Source organism: Mauremys mutica, chromosome 3, assembly GCF_020497125.1.
Source record: "Mauremys mutica isolate MM-2020 ecotype Southern chromosome 3, ASM2049712v1, whole genome shotgun sequence".
In the NCBI taxonomy this organism is placed as follows: domain Eukaryota; kingdom Metazoa; phylum Chordata; order Testudines; family Geoemydidae; genus Mauremys; species Mauremys mutica.
The window spans coordinates 5013910-5036178 of record NC_059074.1 but is presented as its reverse complement, the minus strand read 5'-3'; the positions used below and the strand labels follow the sequence as shown (position 1 = coordinate 5036178).

At 48.1% G+C, this 22269-nt stretch overlaps 1 protein-coding gene across 2 annotated transcripts in view; it reads left to right on the top strand.

Annotated features, from left to right (window-relative positions):
• The window catches only part of HADHA (hydroxyacyl-CoA dehydrogenase trifunctional multienzyme complex subunit alpha), a 40052-nt gene that overhangs the window by 4347 nt on the left and 13436 nt on the right, over positions 1-22269 (top strand). For both annotated transcript variants that reach the window (XM_045010014.1, XM_045010016.1), the window contains 11 exons: positions 1368-1409; positions 1505-1575; positions 2545-2678; positions 4562-4700; positions 5848-5967; positions 6049-6151; positions 11501-11623; positions 12427-12545; positions 13441-13497; positions 17024-17133; positions 21627-21761. In XM_045010014.1, the coding sequence (XP_044865949.1) occupies positions 1368-1409; positions 1505-1575; positions 2545-2678; positions 4562-4700; positions 5848-5967; positions 6049-6151; positions 11501-11623; positions 12427-12545; positions 13441-13497; positions 17024-17133; positions 21627-21761 (1153 nt within the window). The remainder of the gene's footprint in view (positions 1-1367; positions 1410-1504; positions 1576-2544; positions 2679-4561; positions 4701-5847; positions 5968-6048; positions 6152-11500; positions 11624-12426; positions 12546-13440; positions 13498-17023; positions 17134-21626; positions 21762-22269) is intronic.

Genomic DNA, 22269 nt, shown 5'->3' with positions numbered 1-22269 from the left:
AAGCAAAGTGCAGGGTGCCTGATTAATCATTAAAAGCAGCAAAGAATCCTGTGGCACCTTATAGACTAACAGTTAGTTATAACTAACTATTATGTTAGTCTATAAGGTGCCACAGGATTCTTTGCTGCTTTTACAGAACCAGACTAACACGGCTACCCCTCTGATACTTGATTAATCGTTGTCTGGTCTGAGTGGCTGATTGGAGATTCACCCACCCTACTTATTCTCCCTCCTGGATTTCCCAGGTTGTTTTGCCTTTGGGATAGGGATGGTCTGCCTCAGGGGTTGGCACCCTGTAAATAAACCAATGCCGTATTCTGTAATCTAATGGCTGGCTGCTGCCAACCGTGCCAATTAGGATATGCTGTTTAAAGAGCAGCATTTTTGGTTGTTTGACTCTCAGTAGCTTATAGCAGTGGCTCCCACAGGCATGGGGAAAGCAGTTGCGGCCTGCAGTAGCTAGGGGCAGCCCAGCGTTGCATTGGAAGAGGCTTTTGTCCGAGGTGAAGGTCACTTGAACAGAAGTGGGAGGAATTTTAGGGTAACAATAGGGATAACTGGAGGCAAAAATGTAAGATGCCAGCTTCAGGGGGCGGGAAAGGGGATTCTCTTGCTGAGGTTCTGCAGGTCAAAGCTTAAATGTCCCTTTTCACTTATTCTGACTTATGGTGCCCTCTGACTGCACTAGAAGAGGGCAAGCTTATCTAAAGATTTGCACATGCAGTTGTCACGGGTGGTGACAGAGATTTTGTTAGCATAGACGGCAGGGGGAGAGAAGAAACACTTATTTGTGGGGGCTTCATTTGTAGTCTGTCACGCATTCCTTGTAGATTAGACTAATCCCCCTAGGGAAGGAGTGGAAGACTTCATCCATGTGATCTTTCGGACTGCACTGGAGAATTCATTCTGCTAGGGCAGGTCTGTTGTAGCTGAGGAGGAATTTCTAATGTCTGATTTCTAGGCCTGGAATCTCTGTAGTCTGAGATGGCTCTTTAGCTTGCTACACATGAACAAACAGATGTTGAACTATGCATGCTGACAGCAAAGGCAAACACTCCATTCTGCTTGCAGCATCCCTGGTTAATACCAAGGTCTATGGACCTCTTGTGTTGGTGTTCGTGATGCTGGAAAGTCACCAGTACAAAGTCTGTGGCATGAAGGTCACACAAACAGTGGCCTGCAAGAGTTCTATGCTCTTTTATTGAAGAATCTTTGTAGAAGCTGTTGACTATTTGATATATGGGCCGGGGTGGGGGAGGGGGAGGAACTAAAAATCTAAGTGGTTGCCTTGAGGACAATCTAACTTAAATGTGGCTGCACTAGTTTTTTGGGGAAGCCTGTAACTCCTGTTAACTTCTCTTCCTTAGGCTACGCCTGCCGGAATGTTGCCAGCTCCTCTGCTCTTCAGGGTAAGTGCAAAGAGACTGACTGTGATTTGTGACCTTTTCTACTAAAATCCAGTAAGAATATAAATCTGAGATGATATTTTGCTTCCTGTTTACAGCTAGAACTCATGTTAACTATGATGTCAAAGGAGATGTTGCAGTTGTACGTTTCAACTCACCAGATTCAAAGGTATGGCTTTAATCCCCGGTGACTGCTAGACATTCCTTTCTCAAAAAGGATAAAGTGAAACTAGAAGTAATAACTCAGAGAAGGCATTGAAAATTATGAGAAGTCTAACAAGCCCACTGTTTAGTTTGGAGGCGACATGCTATAACAAATGAGAAGGTATGTCAGGTGCTCCTTTTACTCTTTTTTTCTACAAGAACAAGGGGGTCTCTAGTGAAATTGAAGGGAACTGTATTCAAAGCTGACCAAGGGAAATTTCTGTACACAGTAAACTTACCTGTGGAGTTCATTGCCACAAGATCTCACTGAGTCCAAGAGCTTACTAGGTTTCAAAACAGATGATCCATTTGTATGGCTAATGAGAACGTCCATCGCTGTAGTGTATATAGAACTAAACAGTGTAAAGGGGTCATAAATCCTGATGCTCTAGATCACAAACCAGCCACTAACTGATGAGCTTTAGGAAGGAGCTCCCCCTATGGGCAGGTTATTTCATAATAGCACATTGTGAGGTTTCATCTTTGCAGCATCTGGTACTGGCCACATCAAGGACAGGATCCTGAACTAGCTGGATAAGTGCGGTCTGCTGTGCAATTCCTGTGGCACAGGGTCAAGCCAGCAGAACTCTGCTCTGAGTAATTGGGCTGAATACAGCATTATAACTGTCCCAGGCTATAGGCTTACTACTGTCCTGGGGAATTCCCAGCCCATGTATCCTCTCCCCTGTATGAAGCAAGTATAAGGAGGTGTAGAGCAAGAGGGCGTTACTTGCTCTCAGGGAAGTGGAAGGAGAGGAAGTGGATTTTTCCATTCCCGCCTGCCACTAAGCTTTGGCTTTTTATAGTGGATCTTTCTATTCCCTTGGAAATCTTTTTTTGATTATGGGGAAACAGAAGGGTGTGTGCCCCATGAGGGGCTGAACTCTGCCTCTGTCTTTATTCTGTATTTACAGTGTTCATTTGCTGTCTGCAGGTCAATACTCTGTCCAAACAACTGCAGTCAGAGTTCACAGAGGTAATGAACGAAATCTGGGCCAATGAGGCAGTCAAAAGTGCTGTCCTGATCTCAGCAAAGCCAGGCTGCTTCATTGCTGGGGCTGATATCAAGTAAGTGTTGGGGAGTAAAAGCCACCTGCTGACTGCTGCTTTATCCATATTGACTTTCTCAGCAGACCGGAATATCCTCTTATGATCTTCTGTGACATGAGCTTGCTATCTGTGCTTCCTCAATAGTGAGGCAGCGTCTGCTCACCAAATCTATCCCCGTGTGTCTTGACAGAGGTTGCTTAGCAGGACCTGGAGCTAAGATAGCTTGGAATGGTGGATCTTTCTAAAAGATCTGTTCTGGGAATTATTTAGAGGAAGTTCTCAGGCCTGTGCTATGCAGGAGGTCAGACTAGATGATTGCAATGGTCCCTTCTGGCCTTGGGATCTATGGAGCATGGCTGGTCAGTGCAGCCCACTAAACCCTAACACATTGCCAGCGCTTCCCTGAATGCAGAAGTGCGTTCTGGGAGGGAAAAGCAGTTTCCCGACTGATTACCATGAGCAAACAGCCTAGCTGGTTTGAGCATTGTATGCTGGTATGTGAGCCATGCATCAGAGGAAGAGTGGGTGCGTTATGGGCTGTAGGCTTCAGGTTCCTTGCACTGGCAAGTTGCTCCTTCTAGTTATGCAGAGTTTTGGACCTCCTTCTGTCGGGCTGTTTAAACGCACCCTGGCTCGCTGGTCTGAGGGTTAACCGTGAACTCTGGCTTGCTCTCTGCTAAACTCTGCCTGCCCAGTTGTTAGCACACCTAGACTTCAGGGTCACTTGGGAGACTTCTTTCCGTACCCAACGTTTCATAGTGTGGGTTCTCTGGAAATAGCAGCTACTTGGCCAGGGGCAGCTGTAATCTCTGTGCTCTTCAGCAACTCACTGACTTCCTTGCTCACCCCTGGGAAGGGAAGAGACTCTCTATAAAATGTGCCGTGGAGAGGAGACAGCGGTGCTGGCCAGAGCGAGTATTATTTTATTTGAAAAAGGACAGGTTGAATTCAAAGGCTTCCTTTGGTCTCAACATGAAGATCCTGCTCTCCTGGCCCTTGCTGGCAGCAGTGCCTATTCCAAATGACACTGACTGACCATTTCGAACTGGCTGAGCGTGTGAGATCAGAGAGCTGCTTTACAAATTATCCTGCTCTCCTCCACCCTCCCAAAGAGGGAAGTGTTCGCAAAGCCTTTGCCTTGAGCTCTTTCTCTCCTGGATTTGATCTGCAGACATTCTCTAATGCAGCGATTCAGCCCACCAATCTTAGCAGACTTCCTGCATTGCTTGGTGTGACGAAGTGGGAATGTTCTTGAGGTGTTCTTTGAATGCTGAGTGGGGAGTATTGACCTGGGAAGGTTGCAGGGGAGTTTTGCTGGGACTGTCTGCATTGGGGATGGGAGACTCTCCTTGAGGGAGGATATCTGAGCATGTAACCTGAGAACCCAGGACAGGGGTTGGAGGCCAGGTAACACCTCTGCCCTGGAAACTGGACAAAGGACACAAAGGCTGGGGGAGGAGCTGGGAGGAGGCTGAGTAAGAGGCTGGAGGGAGTTTCAGTTTGGAGCTGGCTGGGAAATGGAGGGGAGCCCCGACGGAGCTTGGGCTTCCCAACGGGGCTGTGGCCTCCCTGGGGCCCCCAGATGGACCTAACTAAAGGGGGTCCTGTTGTCTGTACCGGCAAGACCTGTTTTGGACTGTGTTCCTGTCGTCTAAATAAACCTTCTGCTTTACTGGCTGGCCGAGAGTCATGGTGAATCGCAGGAAGCTGGGGGTGCAGGGCCTTGTCTCCCCCACACTCCGTGATACTTGGCAGTCTAGGGCTAGGGGGTTATACTGATCCTGCATATCTCTTAATAAAGCTGTGGGGAGTAGGAAACCATGCGTCAAGCACTCTCTGCTTTACTGACGCTTTCTCGGCACTGCTCTGCAAATCTGATCAGTCTTTCTACCCTGCTGCAGTATGATCGAATCCTGCAAGTCCGTTCAGGAAGTGACGCAGCTTTCTCAGGAAGGACAGAAGATGTTTGAGAAACTTGAAAAATCTCCAAAGCCCATAGTTGCTGCCATCAGTGGTTCCTGCCTGGGAGGAGGACTAGAGGTACTGGAGGGAGCTGCAGGGCAGATGCTGCTGTCATTCTGGCATGAGGCTGCAGAGGGCTCTGGGATACTTGGGAGAATTCAGCTGCATTCCTAAGAGGATAGAAATGGGATTTCAGGCCTCATGGCAGCCAGCAAACCTGCTGAATTCTGTTTATGGTAAATGACCTAGTTTTGTTGCATTTGAGGTCTTTGGCATGGTCATCCTGCTTAGCTTGTGAGACAATCTGATCTAAGTGCAGGAATGGACCAGGCCAGTATTTGGATGGGAGGCCTGCAGGGAAAACACCAGAGCTGCCACAAGACATTGGTGACTTGGCAGATGGCGCTTTGACCCGGTGTTGAACCGATACTGTAGCGCTGTGCTACAGGGCATGTTACTGCAGTTGCTGTTTTTCAGATGAGCCACAGAGTTCAGGTCCTGACCACTTGTCAGAGTAGGGGGTGTAAAATGGGTCTCTGGGCCAAATCCCACCTGGAGTAATTGTCCCCATCCGATCTACAGTTCCCTTGCCATTTCAGATGGGTATTGTGTTACAGCCTAGTCTGAACGGTTTAGTGTTACGCACTGTCAGATAGCTACTGCGCGCCCCTAGTGGGGATAGGAGGGCGAGAGGATCTAGTCTAGGAGGGTGGTAGGCAGGAAGTGGTTAGCCTGAAGGTTGTAAATTGCAAGGCTCTTCTGGGGCCTCTGGATGAAAGGCATTGTTTAAACGCAAGATTGTTATTGCTAGGAATGAAATCTCGGGGCCTGTGTGTGATGTTCCTTGGCCTGTCTCTGTGCTATCTAGATCTCACTGATCTAGTGAAGGGTCTGGGCTTGGTATCAGCATGGGGGTAAATACCATCTTCAGAGCCACAGGGTTAATCTGTAAATAAGATTATCCTCTGATTGCACTTAATGAGATTAGCCAGTAAGAACCAGGTGATTTTTAAAGGACCCTGGCTGGGGCGTAGCAAGGATTTGTGTGCCCACATAGGACCCAATGTCCATCCCCAGAGCTGGAGGAGACAATGAGGGAGTCCCAGGCAGTTCTGCTTGCATAGAGGTTGTCCGTGGGGTGTATGATGGGCTCTTGGATTTTTGCCAGTGAGATGTCTGGAAGTGGGAGCTATTCTATTGGATATATTTTTGTCTCCTGTCCAAGGTTGCCATCTCCTGTCAATACAGAATAGCTACAAAGGACAGGAAGACAGTGTTGGGCACACCCGAGGTGTTACTGGGGCTACTGCCGGGTGCAGGGGGCACTCAGAGGTTGCCAAAGATGGTAAGTGAAGAAGATGAACAGTCCCTTTCTTTCACATGGCTATTTCCAGGTCTGACACCCTCTTGTCTGTCTGCCTTCCAGGTGGGACTTCCTGCCGCCTTTGACATGATGCTAACTGGGAAGAACATCCGTGCTGACAGAGCAAAGAGGATGGGGCTGGTTGATCAATTGATTGATCCACTAGGTCAGAGGCTAAGACTGGAGAATTGTCTTAAAGCTACTTAGGAGGCTAATCTTTTGCCCTTTGGATTAATTCCTCCAATTTGAATAAATGGGTAGAGAAGTCCTTGATGCTGTCATTCATCGAATGGGATGTAGAGTTTATCATCTGGGCTGGGTGCTGGTTTCCAGAGTCTCAGCTTTTTGGGAGGGAACAGGAATTGCAGTGCAGTGTATTCAGGGTGGGGAGCATAGCTTTTTTTACATAAGCTAAACGAATTTGCCAAGGTTAGAATTCAGGGTGGATATGTTGCCCTTTTTGTGAGCAGATAAATTTGGATAAGATCCTGCATTCTTCACTGAACATGTCTTACTAATTAAGCACATCAGGTGATCAGTCCATGGTACGCCCACATCTTGAATACTGCATGCAGATGTGGTCACCCCATCTCAAAAAAGATACATTAGAAATGTTCGGAAAAAGGCAACAAAAATGATTAGGGTATGGACCAGCTTCTGTATGAGGAGAGATTAATTCAATTGGGACTTTTCAGCTTGGAAAAGAGACAGCTAAAGGGGATATGATAGAACTCTATAAAATCATGACTAGTGTGCAGAAAGTAACTAAGGAAGTGTTATTTACTCCTCATAACACAAGAACTAGGGGGGCACCAAATGAAATTAATAGGCAGCAGGTTTAAAACCAACATAAGGCAGTATTTCTTCACACAATGCACAGTCAACCTGTGGAACTCTTTGCCAGAGGATGTTGTGAAGACCACGACTATAACAAGGTTCAAAAAAGAACTAGATAAATTCATGGAGGATGGGTCCATCAATGACTATTAGCCAGAATGGGCGGGAATGGTGTCCCTAGCCTCTGTTTGCTAGAAGCTGGGAATGGGCCATAAGGGATGGATCACTTGATGATTCCCTGTTCTGTTCATTCCCTCTGGGGCACCTGGCATTGGCCACTGTCGGCAGACAGGATACTGGGCTAGATGGACCTTTGGCCTGACCCAGTATGGCTGTTCTTATTAAAGGTAATGGATATCCCAAGGCCTGGATTTCAGGGCAGTATCTGTGCTTTGCATAATGATAGGTGATCTGCTGTTTCTCCAGTGACAGGAGAACCCCAGAGCTCTGGGCACTCAAAATTGCTAATTCACTTTCAGTTAGAAGGAGAAGATGCCTTGCAAGCTGCAGTCAGGGTCGGAAGTGCTAAATCTGTTGATCTCTGCTATTCCTGCACTGAGGGACTTTTATTAGCTGGTGGCTTATTGGGGAGGGGAAACTTTAGCCTGAAAGGTGAAAACTCAAGAAAGCTTTAAGCATCTGAAAACAGGGCTTAGCTGCTGGTCCTGCCATATGTCAATTATTGTGCTTATTTCCTTGGGCCAACACCTGGTGAAGGGAGTGCATAGGCCTCTTAAACTCTCAACTGAAAATGCTGTCTTCCAAAGGTGGATAAGGCCCCTTGCTTCTGTATCTCGCATCTCACGGTCTCATCTCGCTTAACACTGTCAGCTTTCTTCTAATTCAGTAAATTGCCATTTACAAGTGCCCCAGCGTGTACGTGAGTTTGATGTAAACCCTGTGTGGTCGCTTACCCAGCATAGCGCTGGACTTTAAAAAGGAGCAAATATTCCCTTGCTGTACCTCCAGATCAGCTTGGCTTATTTTGAAAGTGCCATGAATTTTGAGGAGACAAGGGGGGGTGATGTAATGTCTCCTATTGGACCAACTTCTGTCGGTGAGAGAGAAGCCTCCGAGCCCACACTGAGCTCTTCAGGGCTGGTCTACACTGGTAACTTACATCAGCTTAACTATGTCACTCAGGTGTGAAAAATCCACACCCCTGAGCAACATAGTTAAACCAACCTGATCCCCAGTGTTGACAGTACTAGAGCAACAGAAGAACTCTTCCATTGACCTAGCTACTGCCTCTCGGGGAGGTGGATTACCTGTGCCAACAGGAGAACCTCTCCAGCGTGGACGCTACCGACGCCAAGGGAAGCGCTACAGTAGGGCCACTGTAGCATTCCCAGTGTGGACAAACCCTCCGAATGTCACAGCTAAATGCGAGGGAGAAGAGGATGGGACAGATTGTTTGGCATAAGTAGTTAACCCCCATTGAAATGGACTATTCAAGGTGAAGTCGACAGTTAATGCCCTGCAGTCACAGGATAAATAGTGGGTTACAGATTGATGTGATAAGCCATAAACCCACTGTCTTTAAGGGCAAGTCTACACTTAAAAATGCTGCGTTGGCACAGCTGCATCAATGCAGCTGCACCACGGTAGTGCTTAAGTGAAGATGCTCCGACACTGACGGGAGAGAGCTTGTCCTGCCAGCGTAGTAAATCCACCTCCACAAGAGATGATAGCTATGTCAACAAGAGAAGCTGTCGCATTGACATAGTGCTGTCTACATGGGAGGTTAATATCGACATAACTGTTGCTCAGGTGTGTGGATTTTTCACACCTCGAGCGACATGGTTATACCAACATAGCTCTGTAGTGTAGACCTGGCCTAAATCCACGATTTTCAGTGTCTAGCAAAGTTTTGAATTTAAACTCCCAGGCTCATCTTTTGAAAGTGTTGTGCAGGTTTCCTTTGAGGATGAGGCCTGAGCAGTCAGATGTGGAGTGATCGCTTTGTAAAAAGTGTTCTCCCCTGGATGATGAGGTGTGTTTGTCTTTGTGTTTTGTCTGAGTTCATTCAAGAGCATAGTGACTGTCTGGTTTCACCCGCATAGCTGCTGTTGGGCATTTAGTGCACTGGATGAAGTATGTCACGTGTTGTTGTGACAAGCCTGGGTAAGACCCATGGATCCTGAAAGCTGTGTTGGGTGTGAGTATTGATCATTATAATGGTGCAGAGATGCCTACAAGTTTGGCATCTATTATAGTAGGGTCTTGTGCTACTTTGAGCTGGGATGCCCTGGTCTGTGGGGAGCTTGGAGAGGGTTAGGAGGTTTTTAAGAGTGGGTTTGGGAGAGATTTCTTTCAGGATGTGGTCCACGTCGAGTATGGGTTCCAGTGTTGGTGTGGGAGAGATGATCAGAAGGTTGTTTTTTTTCCATATTGAAGCAGGTTCTCTCAGGGTATCTGGGTGGCCTATTCCATGATGCAGTCTACCTCTTGGATGGAGTGTCCTTGTTTGAAGGTGGTTTTGAGCTTACAGAATCATAGAATATCAGGGTTGGAAGGGACCGCAGAGGTCATCTAGTCCAACCCCCTGCTCAAAGCAGGACCAATTCCCAACTAAATCATCCCAGCCAGGGCTTTGTCAAGCCTTACCTTAAAAACCTCTATGGAAGGAGGTTCCACCACCTCCCTAGGTAACCCATTCCAGTGCTTCACCACCCTCCTAGTAAAATTTGTTTTCCTAATGTCCAACCTAAACCTCCCCCTCTGCAACTTGAGACCATTACTCCTTGTTCTGTCATCTTCTACCACTGAGAACAGTCTAGATCCATCCTCTTTGGAACCCCCTTTCAGGTAGTTGAAAGCAGCTATCAAATCCCCCCTCATTCTTCTCTTCTGCAGACTAAACAATCCCAGTTCCCTCAGCCTCTCCTCATAAGTCATGTGCTCCAGCCCCCTAATCATTTTTGTTGCCCTCCGCTGGACTCTTTCCAATTTATCCACATCCTTCTTGTAGTGTGGGGCCCAAAACTGGACACAGTACTCCAGTTGAGGCCTCACCAATATCGAATAGAGGGGAATGATCGCATCCCTCGATCTGCTGGCAATGCCCCTACTTATACAGCCCAAAATGCCATTAGCCTTCTTGGCAACAAGGGCACACTGTTGACTCATATCCAGCTTCTTGTCCACTGTAACCCCTCGGTCCTTTTCTGCAGAACTGCTGCCTAGCCATTTGGTCCCTGCTGCCTAGCCATTTGGTCTGTAGCAGTGCATGGGATTCTTCCATCCTAAGTGCAGGACTCTGCACTTGTCCTTGTTGAACCTCATGAGGTTTCTTTTGGCCCAATCCTCTGATTTGTCTAGGTGCCTCTGTATCGTATCCCTACCCTCCAGCGTATCAACCACTCCTCCCAGTTTACTGTCATCTGCAAACTTGCTGAGGGTGCAGCCCACGTCATCCTCCAGATTATTAATGAAGATGTCAAACAAAACCAGCCCCAGCACCGACCCTTGGGGCACTTTGCTTGATACCGGCTGCCAGCTAGACATGGAGCCATTGATCACTACCCGTTGAGCCTGACAATCTAGCCAGCTTTCTATCCACCAGCTTGTTAAGGTGCATATCCCAGACTTGCTCCGTGAAGCATATTCTGTGGTATCTCAGTGCCTGGCTGTAGATAGCAGATTTCTTGGTATGTCTGGGGTGGCTACAGGATCAGTGAAGATAAGTTTGGTGATTCCTGGGTTTCTTGTGTATGGTTGTCTGTAGGGTTCCATTGCTGAAGCTGATTGTGGTGTCTAGGAAGTTGATGCTGGTGTATGTGTGTTCTAGAGAGTTGGATGGATGGGTGGTGGTTGTTGAAGTGATAGATTTCTATGAGAGGGGCTAGGTGATCTGTCCAGACGATGAAAATACATTGATGATATATCAGGTACATCATCGCTTTTGTGATGCATTTTTTTCCAGACATCCTTCCTCAAGGTGACCCATGCAGAGGTGGACATATTGGGGAGCCATCCTGGTACCCGTGGCTGTTCCCAGGGTTTGGACAAAGTGTTTTGTTGTTGAATGTAAAATTATGATAGGTGAGGATGAAACAGATGAGTTGAAAATGTTTGGGGTGGAGATCTGAGTGTTGTCCGTTGTCTTGTAGCTTGTTGAGGCAGGCGATGATGCTGTTGCTGTGAGGGATGTTGGTGTCTAGGGAGATGACATCCATGGTACAATCTGTTAACTACTTATGCTAAACAGTCTGTTCCACCTCATATTTAGCTGTGACTCTCTGGGTACCTTTCCCAGACCTGAAGAGCTCTGTCGAGCTTGAAGGCCCAATGAAATATATTACCTCACCCACCTTGTCTCCAGTATCCTGGGGTCAGTCTGGCTACAACACTGCATCCAGCAATGGATAATATACTCACTGCCTAGTCCTGTAAGGTCGTTAGCCCACCTGCACTGGTGTTACTCAGAAAATGCCATAGTATTGAAGCTAAATTACAGCTTTGTGCCTTCCTTAAAAGCTGTTTGCTCAACTCTTTGGTGCTTGACATCTCTGATAAAACAGTTCTGTGGGCTGGGGTGGAGCTGTAGAGATCAGCAGACGTGCGTCCGCTTTGGTCTCATCTTTCCAGGGAGAGCTGTTTCTAACAAAATACCTCCCCATCATGTAATCCTGCAGGCTGCATTCCCCTCTCTGACCCATCCTTTCTGTGTTCCCAGGACCAGGCACCAAAAGTCCAGAAGAACGAACCATTGAGTACATGGAGGAGGTAGCGATTGACTTTGCCAGAGGACTAGCCAATAAGACAGTGTCCCCCAAAAGGGAAAAGGGGCTGGTCCAGAGTAAGTGCATGGGATGCAGGCAACGAAGCTTAACTTAAAGGCATATTTGTGGGTTAATTCACTTCTGCCTCTAGAGACACGATTTCAAAATCTTCAAGAAACCCCTCATGAATTAAATTGGCCTAGTTTTAACCAACAGTAGCCACACTCTGACAGCCCCATGACCTGGCAGGCTTGCTGGTCTCCGGTCAGGAGCAGAGCGTGCTGCACTTCAGAACCAAGGTGCATTGGCGGAGCTGTGTGGAAGGGCCCGGGACGGGAGTAGTAGGGAGTGAGGAGTTGGGGCCAAGGGGCATTGGCTGAACTTCTGCAGTAGCTGCCCACAATACACACTGGTTAGCCAGTAAGGGCCGTGCTTTGCATCCGAGCTTGTGCCCTGCACGTGGCTGTGATCCCCTTCAGAAAAGCACTTCCACAAGTGGGTCATGGTTATAGTCCTTATTTAATGGAGTTGGAGGAAGCCGCTAAATCTCGCTCTGAAGCCCTGCTCCCCTGAAGTCAATTGGAGTGCTTGCCATTGATTTCATAGGAGCAGCCTTTGGCTCTCCGTGGAATTTATCACCCTGGAATGGATAGTAAGAAAGTTCAGCTGTCTAAGTGGCCGACCCTCTAATCCGATCTGTGCTAGCCGTATCTAATAACGGGGTTTACGGTGAGCTCCTCTCTTCTCCTTCCATAGAAAGTTAGCGAGTCGGAGCTGCCGCATCCACACTGGTCAGGTAGCTAACTAGCTAGTGCCCATGTCAGGGCTGGACTTTGGTGATCTGTCGTATGCCCAAGTGTTGCCTTGTGTCCTCTTGCAGAACTGACAGACTATGCCCTGTCTGTTCCCTTTGTGAGGCAGCAGATCTACAAAACAGTGGAGAAAAGGGTGCAGAAGCAGACAAAAGGACTCTACCCTGCTCCCCTGAAAATCATTGAGGTAACCCCCCACCTGAGGCGCATGACACAAACATTTCATCTGGGTGAGATCGGTGAGCTCTCTGGGGCTGCACCTTGCACAACAGGGTCCTGGTTCATGACTGGGGCTCCTGGGGCTAGGATAATACAAATAATTGCCTTACGCAGAGGGAGATTGGTCTTCCCCTTGCGCTTAATCAGGCCAGAAATTGCTGTGAGGATTCGGCTAAGGGGCTAATCAGAGGTCTGTCCAGTTAGTGGCCAGAGCAGCTTGTGCATCAGATTCAGTGGAATTCACAAGTGTTTCCAAAAGGAAACACATCCCCGCTCAAATACAAATGTGCCAATATTCGGGTTGTGGGGGACACCAGAACCACAGTAAAGGGAAGGAGGATAGATAAGAGAGAAGACACTTCCTCCATGAAACTTTCAACTGCAGCTCCTGCACCATTCTCACCCCATCTCTAGCTAGAGAACGTGATTGTAAATCCTTTGGAGCATTGATTTCCGTAGGTGCAGCTGAAAACTTTGCCTTCAATGTCCTCTTATTGTAAAACTTTTCATAGCAGAGACCTCTTTCTGGGAGCCGCTTCAAGCTGCTCCTGCTGGCTCCTGAGTGCCAGTTAGCCCAGCCCCCGTGTTGGGCACAACCCTACTGAAGTCATTCCAGATTCTAGGAGCTCGGTGCACAAATTAGACTGCTGGCAACTTGAATGCCCCACCATTGAGATCTGCTCTAGCAATATGTTGCTGTGAGCTCGCTTAGAAGAACATGGAACAGACGTGCAAGAGTTCAAAGAGAATCTCATGAATGGAACTGGCCAGGAAGGGCTCTTCCTGGTGCTAAATATATTGTCCCCAAAAGAGAACATAATGTATGAAATGGCCCATTTTCACTGTCTCTCTTCTGCATGTAGGTTGTAAAGACTGGCCTGGAGCAGGGGAGTGAAGCCGGCTACCTCACTGAATCCCAGGTAAACATACTGTGGAACTCTTTTTATCCTTCAGAGGCATATTTACCTCAAACTTACTTTCAGCTTTGCACAAGGGAATGCTCTTAAAGGGACAGCCCAGGAGGGGGTAGCGTTGGGCACCCATCCTGTGACCCTGTGCTGCTGCTCTGTGTGGAATTGGGTCTGTATCTTCCATCTCCGTGCACATGTTCACATTTTAAACCAACGAGAGAATTTAGTCAAATATTCACAGGTCTGGCTAAGGTGCCCCCTATTCCTGGGTCATAATGGCTGTGGTCTTCTAGCAGAGCAGGCAGGTGTTCATAGTGAGATCACAGCCAGAGACAGAAGTGGGGGCATGAACTGCCATACCAGATCAGGGCAGCGGTCTGTCTTGTCCAGTATCTGTCTGACAGTGGCCAGTACCAGGTGCCTCAAAGAAGATTGCAAGAAACCCCCTAGTGGGCATTTATAGAATAACTTGCCCATAAGCAAGCTGCTTCCTAATCCCTGTCAGTGGTTAGGGCTAACCTCCCTTAGGCTGTCTTAGCTTATACAAATGTCTAATCCCATTTAGTACCCTGTGATGCTTTTGGCCTCTGCCACTGTATTGTGTGAAGTATTTTCTTTGATCTTTTAACATTGTCCTTTCACTTTCACTGACTGTCCCCTCATTCTTGTTGTATGAGATACATGGCCGTGCTGATTTACAGTATCTACTCAGCACCGTTTGTTGTTTTGTGTTCCTCTGGCGTGTCTAAACCGTTCGAATCCTAGTCTCATGTGGAAGTCTTTCCCCACCTGTCTCGGATCCCTCTATTTCTGTTCCTGTGTTTTGTAACAGGCTAACCTGAACGAAGCACAGGCTTCTGGGCGATGGGATAGCACTCACTTACATAATGGCTTTATCACTTCATTATTTTCTGTTCCTTTCCTTCTACATCCTAACACTGTTTCCTTTTTTGTTCGCTGCTTTGCACTGGGCAGGTGGTTTTTCTAGAGTTGTCCACAGTGATGCCCAGGTCTTTTTCCTGAATAGTTCCAGGTAATTTAGAACTCAATAAAGTGAATGAGCAATTCAAACGATTCCTTCCAACCTCCATGACCTTGTATCCTGTCATTGCTGAATTTCCTCTGCCATGTTGTCCATTCACCTAGGTTGGGTACGTCCTTCATTCTTTAGTCTTGACTAACCTACTTACTTTGTCATCTGCACATTTTTCCACCTCACTGTTCATCCCATTTTCCAGGTCATTAATATTTAACATCTGCCCTAGTACAGACCCTTGGGGCATCCCATTGTTAACCTTTTGCCATATTGAAAGCTGGCCACTTTTACTGTCTCCGCCAGTTTTCAGTCTGAGTCAGAACTTCACCGTGTGCCTTCCCATGGCCACTTGGTTTCCTTACTAGCCTCAGGGGGGACTCTGTCAAAGTCTCTTTGAAAGTCCAAATTATTCAGTTCTGTTTTGTGGACATGCTCAACAAATCTTACGAGATTAGTGAGGCCCAGGTTTCCTTTGTAGAAGTCGTACTGGCTAGTCCCATATGCTGTTAACCTGGGGGTGTTTTTTGTAATCACTTCAACCTGGGTCCCTGGTACTGAAGTAGGGCTCACATCCGAGCTCCCAGGAGCCCCTGTGCCTTTTTTGACCCTCCAGTCCTGACACAGTAGCTGTTTTGGAAAGTTTCTATTTCTGCAGCACTTGTCTGTTCCTGGTGACACAGGCCTCCTAACTGTGAGGTGGTGCTGGAACAAACTCTTCTTGTGCTTTGATCTGAAAGAGCAGTCCAGGGTAGATTGCCCAGCACCCTCTGAAGAGTGGTGTGAAAATCACTCTGCTCACCAGCATAGTTTTATATTTGATTACTCCTCTTTCCCCCTAGGGATAGGTAGACTTGCAGATTCTCTTACTGGCTTCCTGTTTCTAATATACTTAAAGATTTTTGTGTTGTTTTGTCTCTGGCTTTTTGCCCTTCACAGTGAATTTGGCACATTGCCTCCTGTAGTGTGAACTGTGTTGAGTTCCCTGGAGTTGGATTCCAGCTTGAGTAACACCAGGAGCTTTGCTGTTTAACCAGACTGGCATTTCTTGTCCTCCTGCTTCCTTGTTTTGTTAAATAGCAAAGCTTGAGGGGTTATTCCGACCAAAGCCTGGGGAGCTGGCTCACCAGCTTCTCCAAACCACTGACTTGAGAGCAGCCTGTGTCTGCTCGATAAGAGTAGAAACTGGTTTACAAAGGGATGTAAATTGTTGCTTCAAGTGCATAAAGAGAGTAGGGTCCTTACTGTGGTGCCTCCCAGGATGATTCTCCAGTTACTCTGGGAACCACAGGGAGCAGGAAGGTGTATGAGCCTGAGCCCGTCCTTCGATGAGCATATACCCTCCCCCGGTGGCAGAGCAGCTCCTAATGCAGCTGGCCACAGGAGTAGCTGAGGCAGCAGCCTGTGGACTGCTCTCCTGGCACTCTGCTACACAGCCAGAGCGTACGTGAGCCACAAGCGGATGTCCCATCTGTGAGCAGTGTGCAGAGAATGGAGGAAGAACAACAAATTGAGAAGAAAGGACATGGGGTGGAGGAATAAAGCAGGACAGGAAACAGACTGAAATCAGGTTTCCAGCAGGTTTCAGAGTAGCAGCTGTGTTAGTCTGTATCCGCAGAAAGAGCAGGAGTACTTGTGGCACCACCTTTTCATGTTCTCTGTGTATAAATATCATCTTGCTGTATGTTCCAGTCCATGCATCTGATGAAGTGGGCTGTAGCCCATGAAAGCTTATGCTCAAATAAATTTGTTAGTCTCTAAGGTCGCCACAAGTACTCCTGTTCTTTCTAGGTTTCCAGCAGGCACCCTCATTCATCACAATGGCGGCAATGTCAGACAAAAGAGGAGAATCAGAGAAGTTCTGTGGTCTGCAGAAGGCCAGATTAGAAGATCAGTGGCTCCTTCTGGCTATATAATCTATTACCATTGTGCCAAGGGGTGGAGGAAGCGCATGCTCTTCAGAAGCCATAGATAATGCTAACTACAGGAAATCATATCATTGAAAGAGCAGTCTTCTGCTTGGTGTGGGGAGGCTACTGGAACTTGATGGGTCACCATGGAGGCACTAGTGTTCTATGGCTCTGAGGAGGTCATAGAATCATAGAATATCAGGGTTGGAAAGGACCGCAGGAGGTATCTAGTCCAACCCCCTGCTCAAAGGGGGACCAATCCCCAGACAGATTTTTTGCCCCAGGTCCTTAAATGGCCCCCTCAAGGATTGAACTCTCAACCCTGGGTTTAGCAGGCCAGTGCTCAAGCCACTGAGCTATCTCCCTCCCACCCAGAAAGGAAATCCCTTGTTCCTTTCTCCCTCTGGAGGTTTGGCTATTCTGTACTCTCGCCATGGATGGCAATACCCCACCTGCTTGCACGGCTCTAGGATGTCTGCACTGATCTGGAATGCTAGCATATTTTTTTTTTGTCCTGTTGTACATGCTAAAAATGCTGGAACTGTTGAATCAAGAGGCCAAAACATCTGACTTCCTTTCCCACTTGATTCAGAAATTTGGTGAACTTGCAATGACTGCAGAGTCCAAGGCATTGACGGGCCTCTACCACGGGCAGGTGCAGTGCAAGAAGAACAAGTTTGGGGCACCAAATCAAGAGGTCAAGTAAGTTAAACACAGACTGGTTAAAAGGGCAGTAAAGAGAATCTTAGACCTATTCATACTCTTCTAGCCAGTCGGGTCCGACATGGAGGCCAGTTCTGTTCAGGAGTGTGGCAAAAAGGCAGTTCCAGTGTCCTCTGGAAGGTCGGACTTCTCACCAGCACATAGTCTCCCCACTTGGTGATAACGTTTTTCTGGGTGAGCCTTGGCTGGGTTACTTCTGTCAGACAGAAATGTATTCAGGCTGGGATCTGCCCTGAGGTTAACCAGCGTTCCTACTCGGAGCTTTGTCTTCCCAGGGATTGTCTGCTGCTTGAGTTGCATTGACTCTCACAGCGATCGTGAAATTCGCACACAGGTTCTTGTAACTTGCTCTTGTTTAACATGTGCCTCCGGCTGCCTATTGAGTCAACTTTAGGCTGACCCCCTGCCCTAGACTCTGATAGAGGAAGATCCTTGGGATGATGCTGTCTGTCATGCTGTCTGGAGTGGCTTACGACCGTGAGTGCCAGCCTCAGGGCAGACTCAAGAAACAGGGCATGGATCCCAAACTGGTTGTGTTGTATACTTAGATTGCACCAACTGAGTAACCAGTGTGAACATCTCAGACACTAGCACGGCCTTAATAGTGAGCCACAGACAGTCCCCTTGCGTATTCCGGTCTGTCTTGCCACGCAGGCAAGCTTGGCTTGGTGAGAGATGGTCCTTTACACCAGAAATCTCAGCAGTATTCACAGGTTACTCCCAGGTTCAAAGGACCAGTCACTGACCCCTGGTCACTTGTACTCTGATCTCAAACCAAACACAATGCTTGCAGCCAATCCTGTAACAAACTAAAGGTTTAACAACTAGGAAAAAGAAATGAGGGTTATTTACCAGGTTAAAGCAGGTAACATACACAAATGAGGTACATTCAAGTTCAAAAGGTAGAAGAAGCTTCTATAATACGCAAGCTGTTATGTCCTTTAGGGCTAACCCAAGCCAAGAAGGTTGGGGATCTCTTGCTTTTGTTTAGAAATCTTTGCCCTTCAGAGTCCAGACAGCTTAAAGTGACCAATTTCTCCTTAACAGAGATTTGTATTCCCTTCCCCGCAGTGTTCAAGACGGGATGTGGGCTTGTGCTGGTTGCCTCCTCAGTGGTGTGGGAGAAGCCATCAACAAAGTTCTCTGTCCACAATGGCTTGTCTAGTGTCTGTGCACCTTTTTGTGGGGGGAGAGGAGAACACCTCTGGTAGTAAACTCCTTGGCAATGCGTCTCCCCTGACTGGGGGAATCGACAGTCTTAACAAACACTTTTATATTCCAGTGCAAACACTTAAATGTTCTCTTAGCACCTGGCATGCAGATGGAAAGGGGATTTGTACAATGCCAGTATTAACATTCCACCTGTGTAACTCAAATATCTATTTTTAACAATACTAACATACGTGAGCCAGACTGTAGGGCCCCGCTTGGGACTAGTGGAGAGTCCTGCAGCAGGACTGGGATCCCGTGGGATCCGCTGCCATAATAGCAGCAGCAGGATTTAAGTCGCGCGCAGACTCCACCGGACTGGTTCCCAGCGAGGCACTCGTCAGTGTTCAGTGAGGCCTGGGGGCCTTGGCGTGAGCTGGTACGTTGGCTGCCAGCCTCTCACTCCCCTGTGGTTTGCAGGTCGTTCCCTTGAGTGCTCCTGTAGCACTTTCATTGGCCAGTGGCCCCCTTGATGCTCGGCAGGCTTCCTGCTTCGGAGATACTTCAGTGTTTGTGTTTGTACTTTTCCACTCGACGTGGCAGTTTGTTCCCTTTGATTTTCCTCAGTCGGATTTGACTTGTTAAAGGGAGTCTTCTTGCCTCTAACTGCTCTGTTTAGTCATGTGGCAGTTTTTGGTCCTCTTCTGTTTTGTTTTAAATTTGGGGTATACATTTAGTTTGAGCCTGTTGTGGTGTGTTTAAGTCGTTTCCATGCAGCTTGCAGGCATTTCATTCTTGTGACTGTTCCTTTTTGTTTTCCTGTAATAACCCTCATCTTTGTCTCAGAGTAGCAGCCGTGTTAGTCTGTATCCGCAGAAAGAACAGGAGGACTTGTGGCACCTGAGAGATTAACACATTTATTTCAGCATCTCTAAGGTGCCACAAGGACTCCTCATCTTTGTGCAGTTCCCCATTTTGAAGTTGATTGCTATTGTGGAGAGTTTGTGAAATGTAATTACATTATGGTCGCTATTACCAAGTGGGCCAGCTATATTCACCCCTTGGTCAGATCCTGTGCTCCAGTTAGAACGAAATCAAGACTTGCCTCTCCCCTTGGGGTTCCAGGACTAGCTGCTCCAAGAAGAGTCATTAATGGTGGCTAGAAATGAGTGTGTTTTGCATAGGAGTGTTAGGCACCGGGACTGAGTATTATAGAATAGTGTGGGACTCCATGGCCCGCAAGGGTCGTACGCAGGATGAATATACCCAGGGTGCTGCTGCATCTTGCAGAGATGTGCTGCCTGGGGAGGTTGGACCAGTTACACACACCCTGTGACCTGAAAAACAAGAGTTTGATTCTTGCACACTGAGGCCGGGCCCAGCTAGGAGGAGTGAGTGATCTCTTGCTGTGCAGCCCTTAAATCAGCTGGTAACGGAACTACAGGAGCTGCAGCAGTCTCTCTTGTAAGGGCCTTTCTCTCTGATTCTGGATTGTTGTGTGGATTCCTAGGTGTCTTTAGCTTATGGCATGTATCCAGCAGTAGTTACAGTGTGGACATGGCTGGCTGTGGCATCAGCTAAAGAATGTGCGGGGACAAATGTGCGCCGTTCTGGCGGGACCCAACTGAGAGTGCCAATTCAGGACAAATCGCTTAAAGCAGGGCAGTTACAGCCCAAGGCTGGGGGTTTTCCACCTCTAAGGCAAACCAAACCAGCCAGCCAAAGAGGACTTTGGTCTCACCCCACTGGCTAACCACAAGTCACACAAGCAATTTCCTTAGACACTCCAGTCTCCCAGTATCACCACCAGTCCCACTCATCCTGGGGATGAAATGAAAACCAACACCCCAATAAAAGAAAACAGTTCTCTTGATCCCAAAGGGCCAAGCCCCAGACCCAGGTCAATATACACATCAGATCTTACCCACAAATCATGCTGTTGCCAATCCTTTAGAATCTAAAATCTAAAGGTTTATTCATAAAGGGAAAAAGGTAGAGATGAGAGCTAGAATTGGTTAAATGGAATCAATTACATACAGTGATGGCAAAGTTCTTGGTTCAGGCTTGTAGCAGTGATGGAGTAAACTGCAGGTTCAAATCAAGTCTCTGGAACATCCCCAGCTGGGATGGGTCATTCAGCTCTTTGTGTAGAGCTTCAGTTTGTAGCAAAGTCCCTCCAGAGGCAAGAAGCAGGATTGAAGACAAGATGGAGATGAGGCATCAGCCTTTTCTAGGCTTTTCCAGGTGTAAGAACCTCTTTGTTCTTACTGTGGAAAATTACAGCAAAATGGAGTCTGGAGTCACATGGGCCAGTCCCTGGACTTTGCTGAGTCACAAGGCGTGTCTGCCTTCTCTCCATGGGTCAACTGTGTAGCTGATGTTCCTTAATGGGCCATCAAGCAGGCTAGGCAGAGCTAACCAGGGCCGGCTTTATGAACTGCGGGACCCGATTCGAATACCCGGCAGTGGTCCGGGGCTTCGGTGGCACTTTGGCGGCGGGGTATCCACTCCGGGTCTTCCACAGCACCAAAGGACTCCCGTGCTGCTGAAAACCCCCGTAGCAGACCCCCATGCTGCCAAAGACCCCCGGAGCAGACCGCCACCTGGTGAGTTTTTAAAAAAAAATTTTAAAGGCACCTAAGGCGCGGGGGATCCGGGGAATCCGCCTAAAGCGGGCCCTGGAGCTAACAGCAACTTGTCTGGGGTGTCACCCAGAAGCACAGCACAAGTTTGAAATACAGACAGGACAGAGCCAATACTTATATCTTTAAATACAAAAATGACACCTGCATACAGACAGCATAACCATAACCAGCAACCCAGAACCTTGGCTTAGACACCCTGTTTGACCCCCTTTAGACAAGATTTGGTGCCACTACAGGACTTTGGTTGCAACCAGGATCTATACGGTCCCAGGTCACGTCAGTAACGTCACGCTGGCGTGCAGGGCTTAGGAGATCTGACTGCCAAAGGGCCTTCCAGTCACATGGCGGCTGCCGAATGGACAGCAGCCCTCAGAGCAGTCACTGAAAAGCTTCCTCCTGTTACTCTGCAGTGAGGTTTTTGCGGGTGTCTTTGCTTGGGGAGAGAAAATCAAGACTGCAGGTAATTCTCTCTGGTGTAGAATAGCAGATTAGTGCTCGTTCCCTGCACCTGGGACAGCTTCTGACGAGGAACCCCATCAGCGTTAGGCAGATCCTTCAATATGGGTGCTCCCCGGTCAGGCAGTACTCAAGTGTAGGATTTACCTCTGGGGGTTAGTTTTTATCATGCATTTAACCAATGAAAGCAGATTGCTAATGTGTCCTCCCCTTTCGCTGCAGGACCCTGGCTGTGCTGGGAGCAGGGCTGATGGGAGCTGGGATTGCCCAGGTGTCTGTGGATAAGGGGCTGAAGACCATTCTGAAGGATACGACGCTGCAGGGTCTAGGCAAGGGACAGCAGCAGGTCTTCAAAGGGTACGTGAGCTGCAAACAAGCAGGGCTGGGTTGGCTGGTGCCTCCTTTAGGCCAAGTACTTCTGTCTTTGCACATTGAGTAGAGATGATTGGCACATCCACTCCCTGGAAGCCTGGCTCCTGTGAAGGGGCCTCTCCTGTCACCGGGGCAGAGTGGGCGTTTGCTCCTACAGCTACCCCACGCGGTGCAAGGACACTGCTCTTTCTGGGGTGTGCGACTGAACAAAGGAGTTAAACGGCTGGCTTGGCACGAGCATCACACATGCTGCCCTGATCATGCCTTGGCGTTCCTGCTTCCCCAGGCATCTTCCTTGTGCCTGGCCCGGGCTGTAGCACTGAATATAAACAGCTGTGTAGAGGCCTGTAGCACGACCCTGGTGGGGCTTCGAGAACAATGGGTGAGACTGACCTACCTCTGAAGGGCACTTTGCCAAATATGGGCTGCGCCATGTGTCTCCACTTGCAGGGGGGGGTATGGGCTTGTCCCCCTCAGCATTCCCTGTGACCCG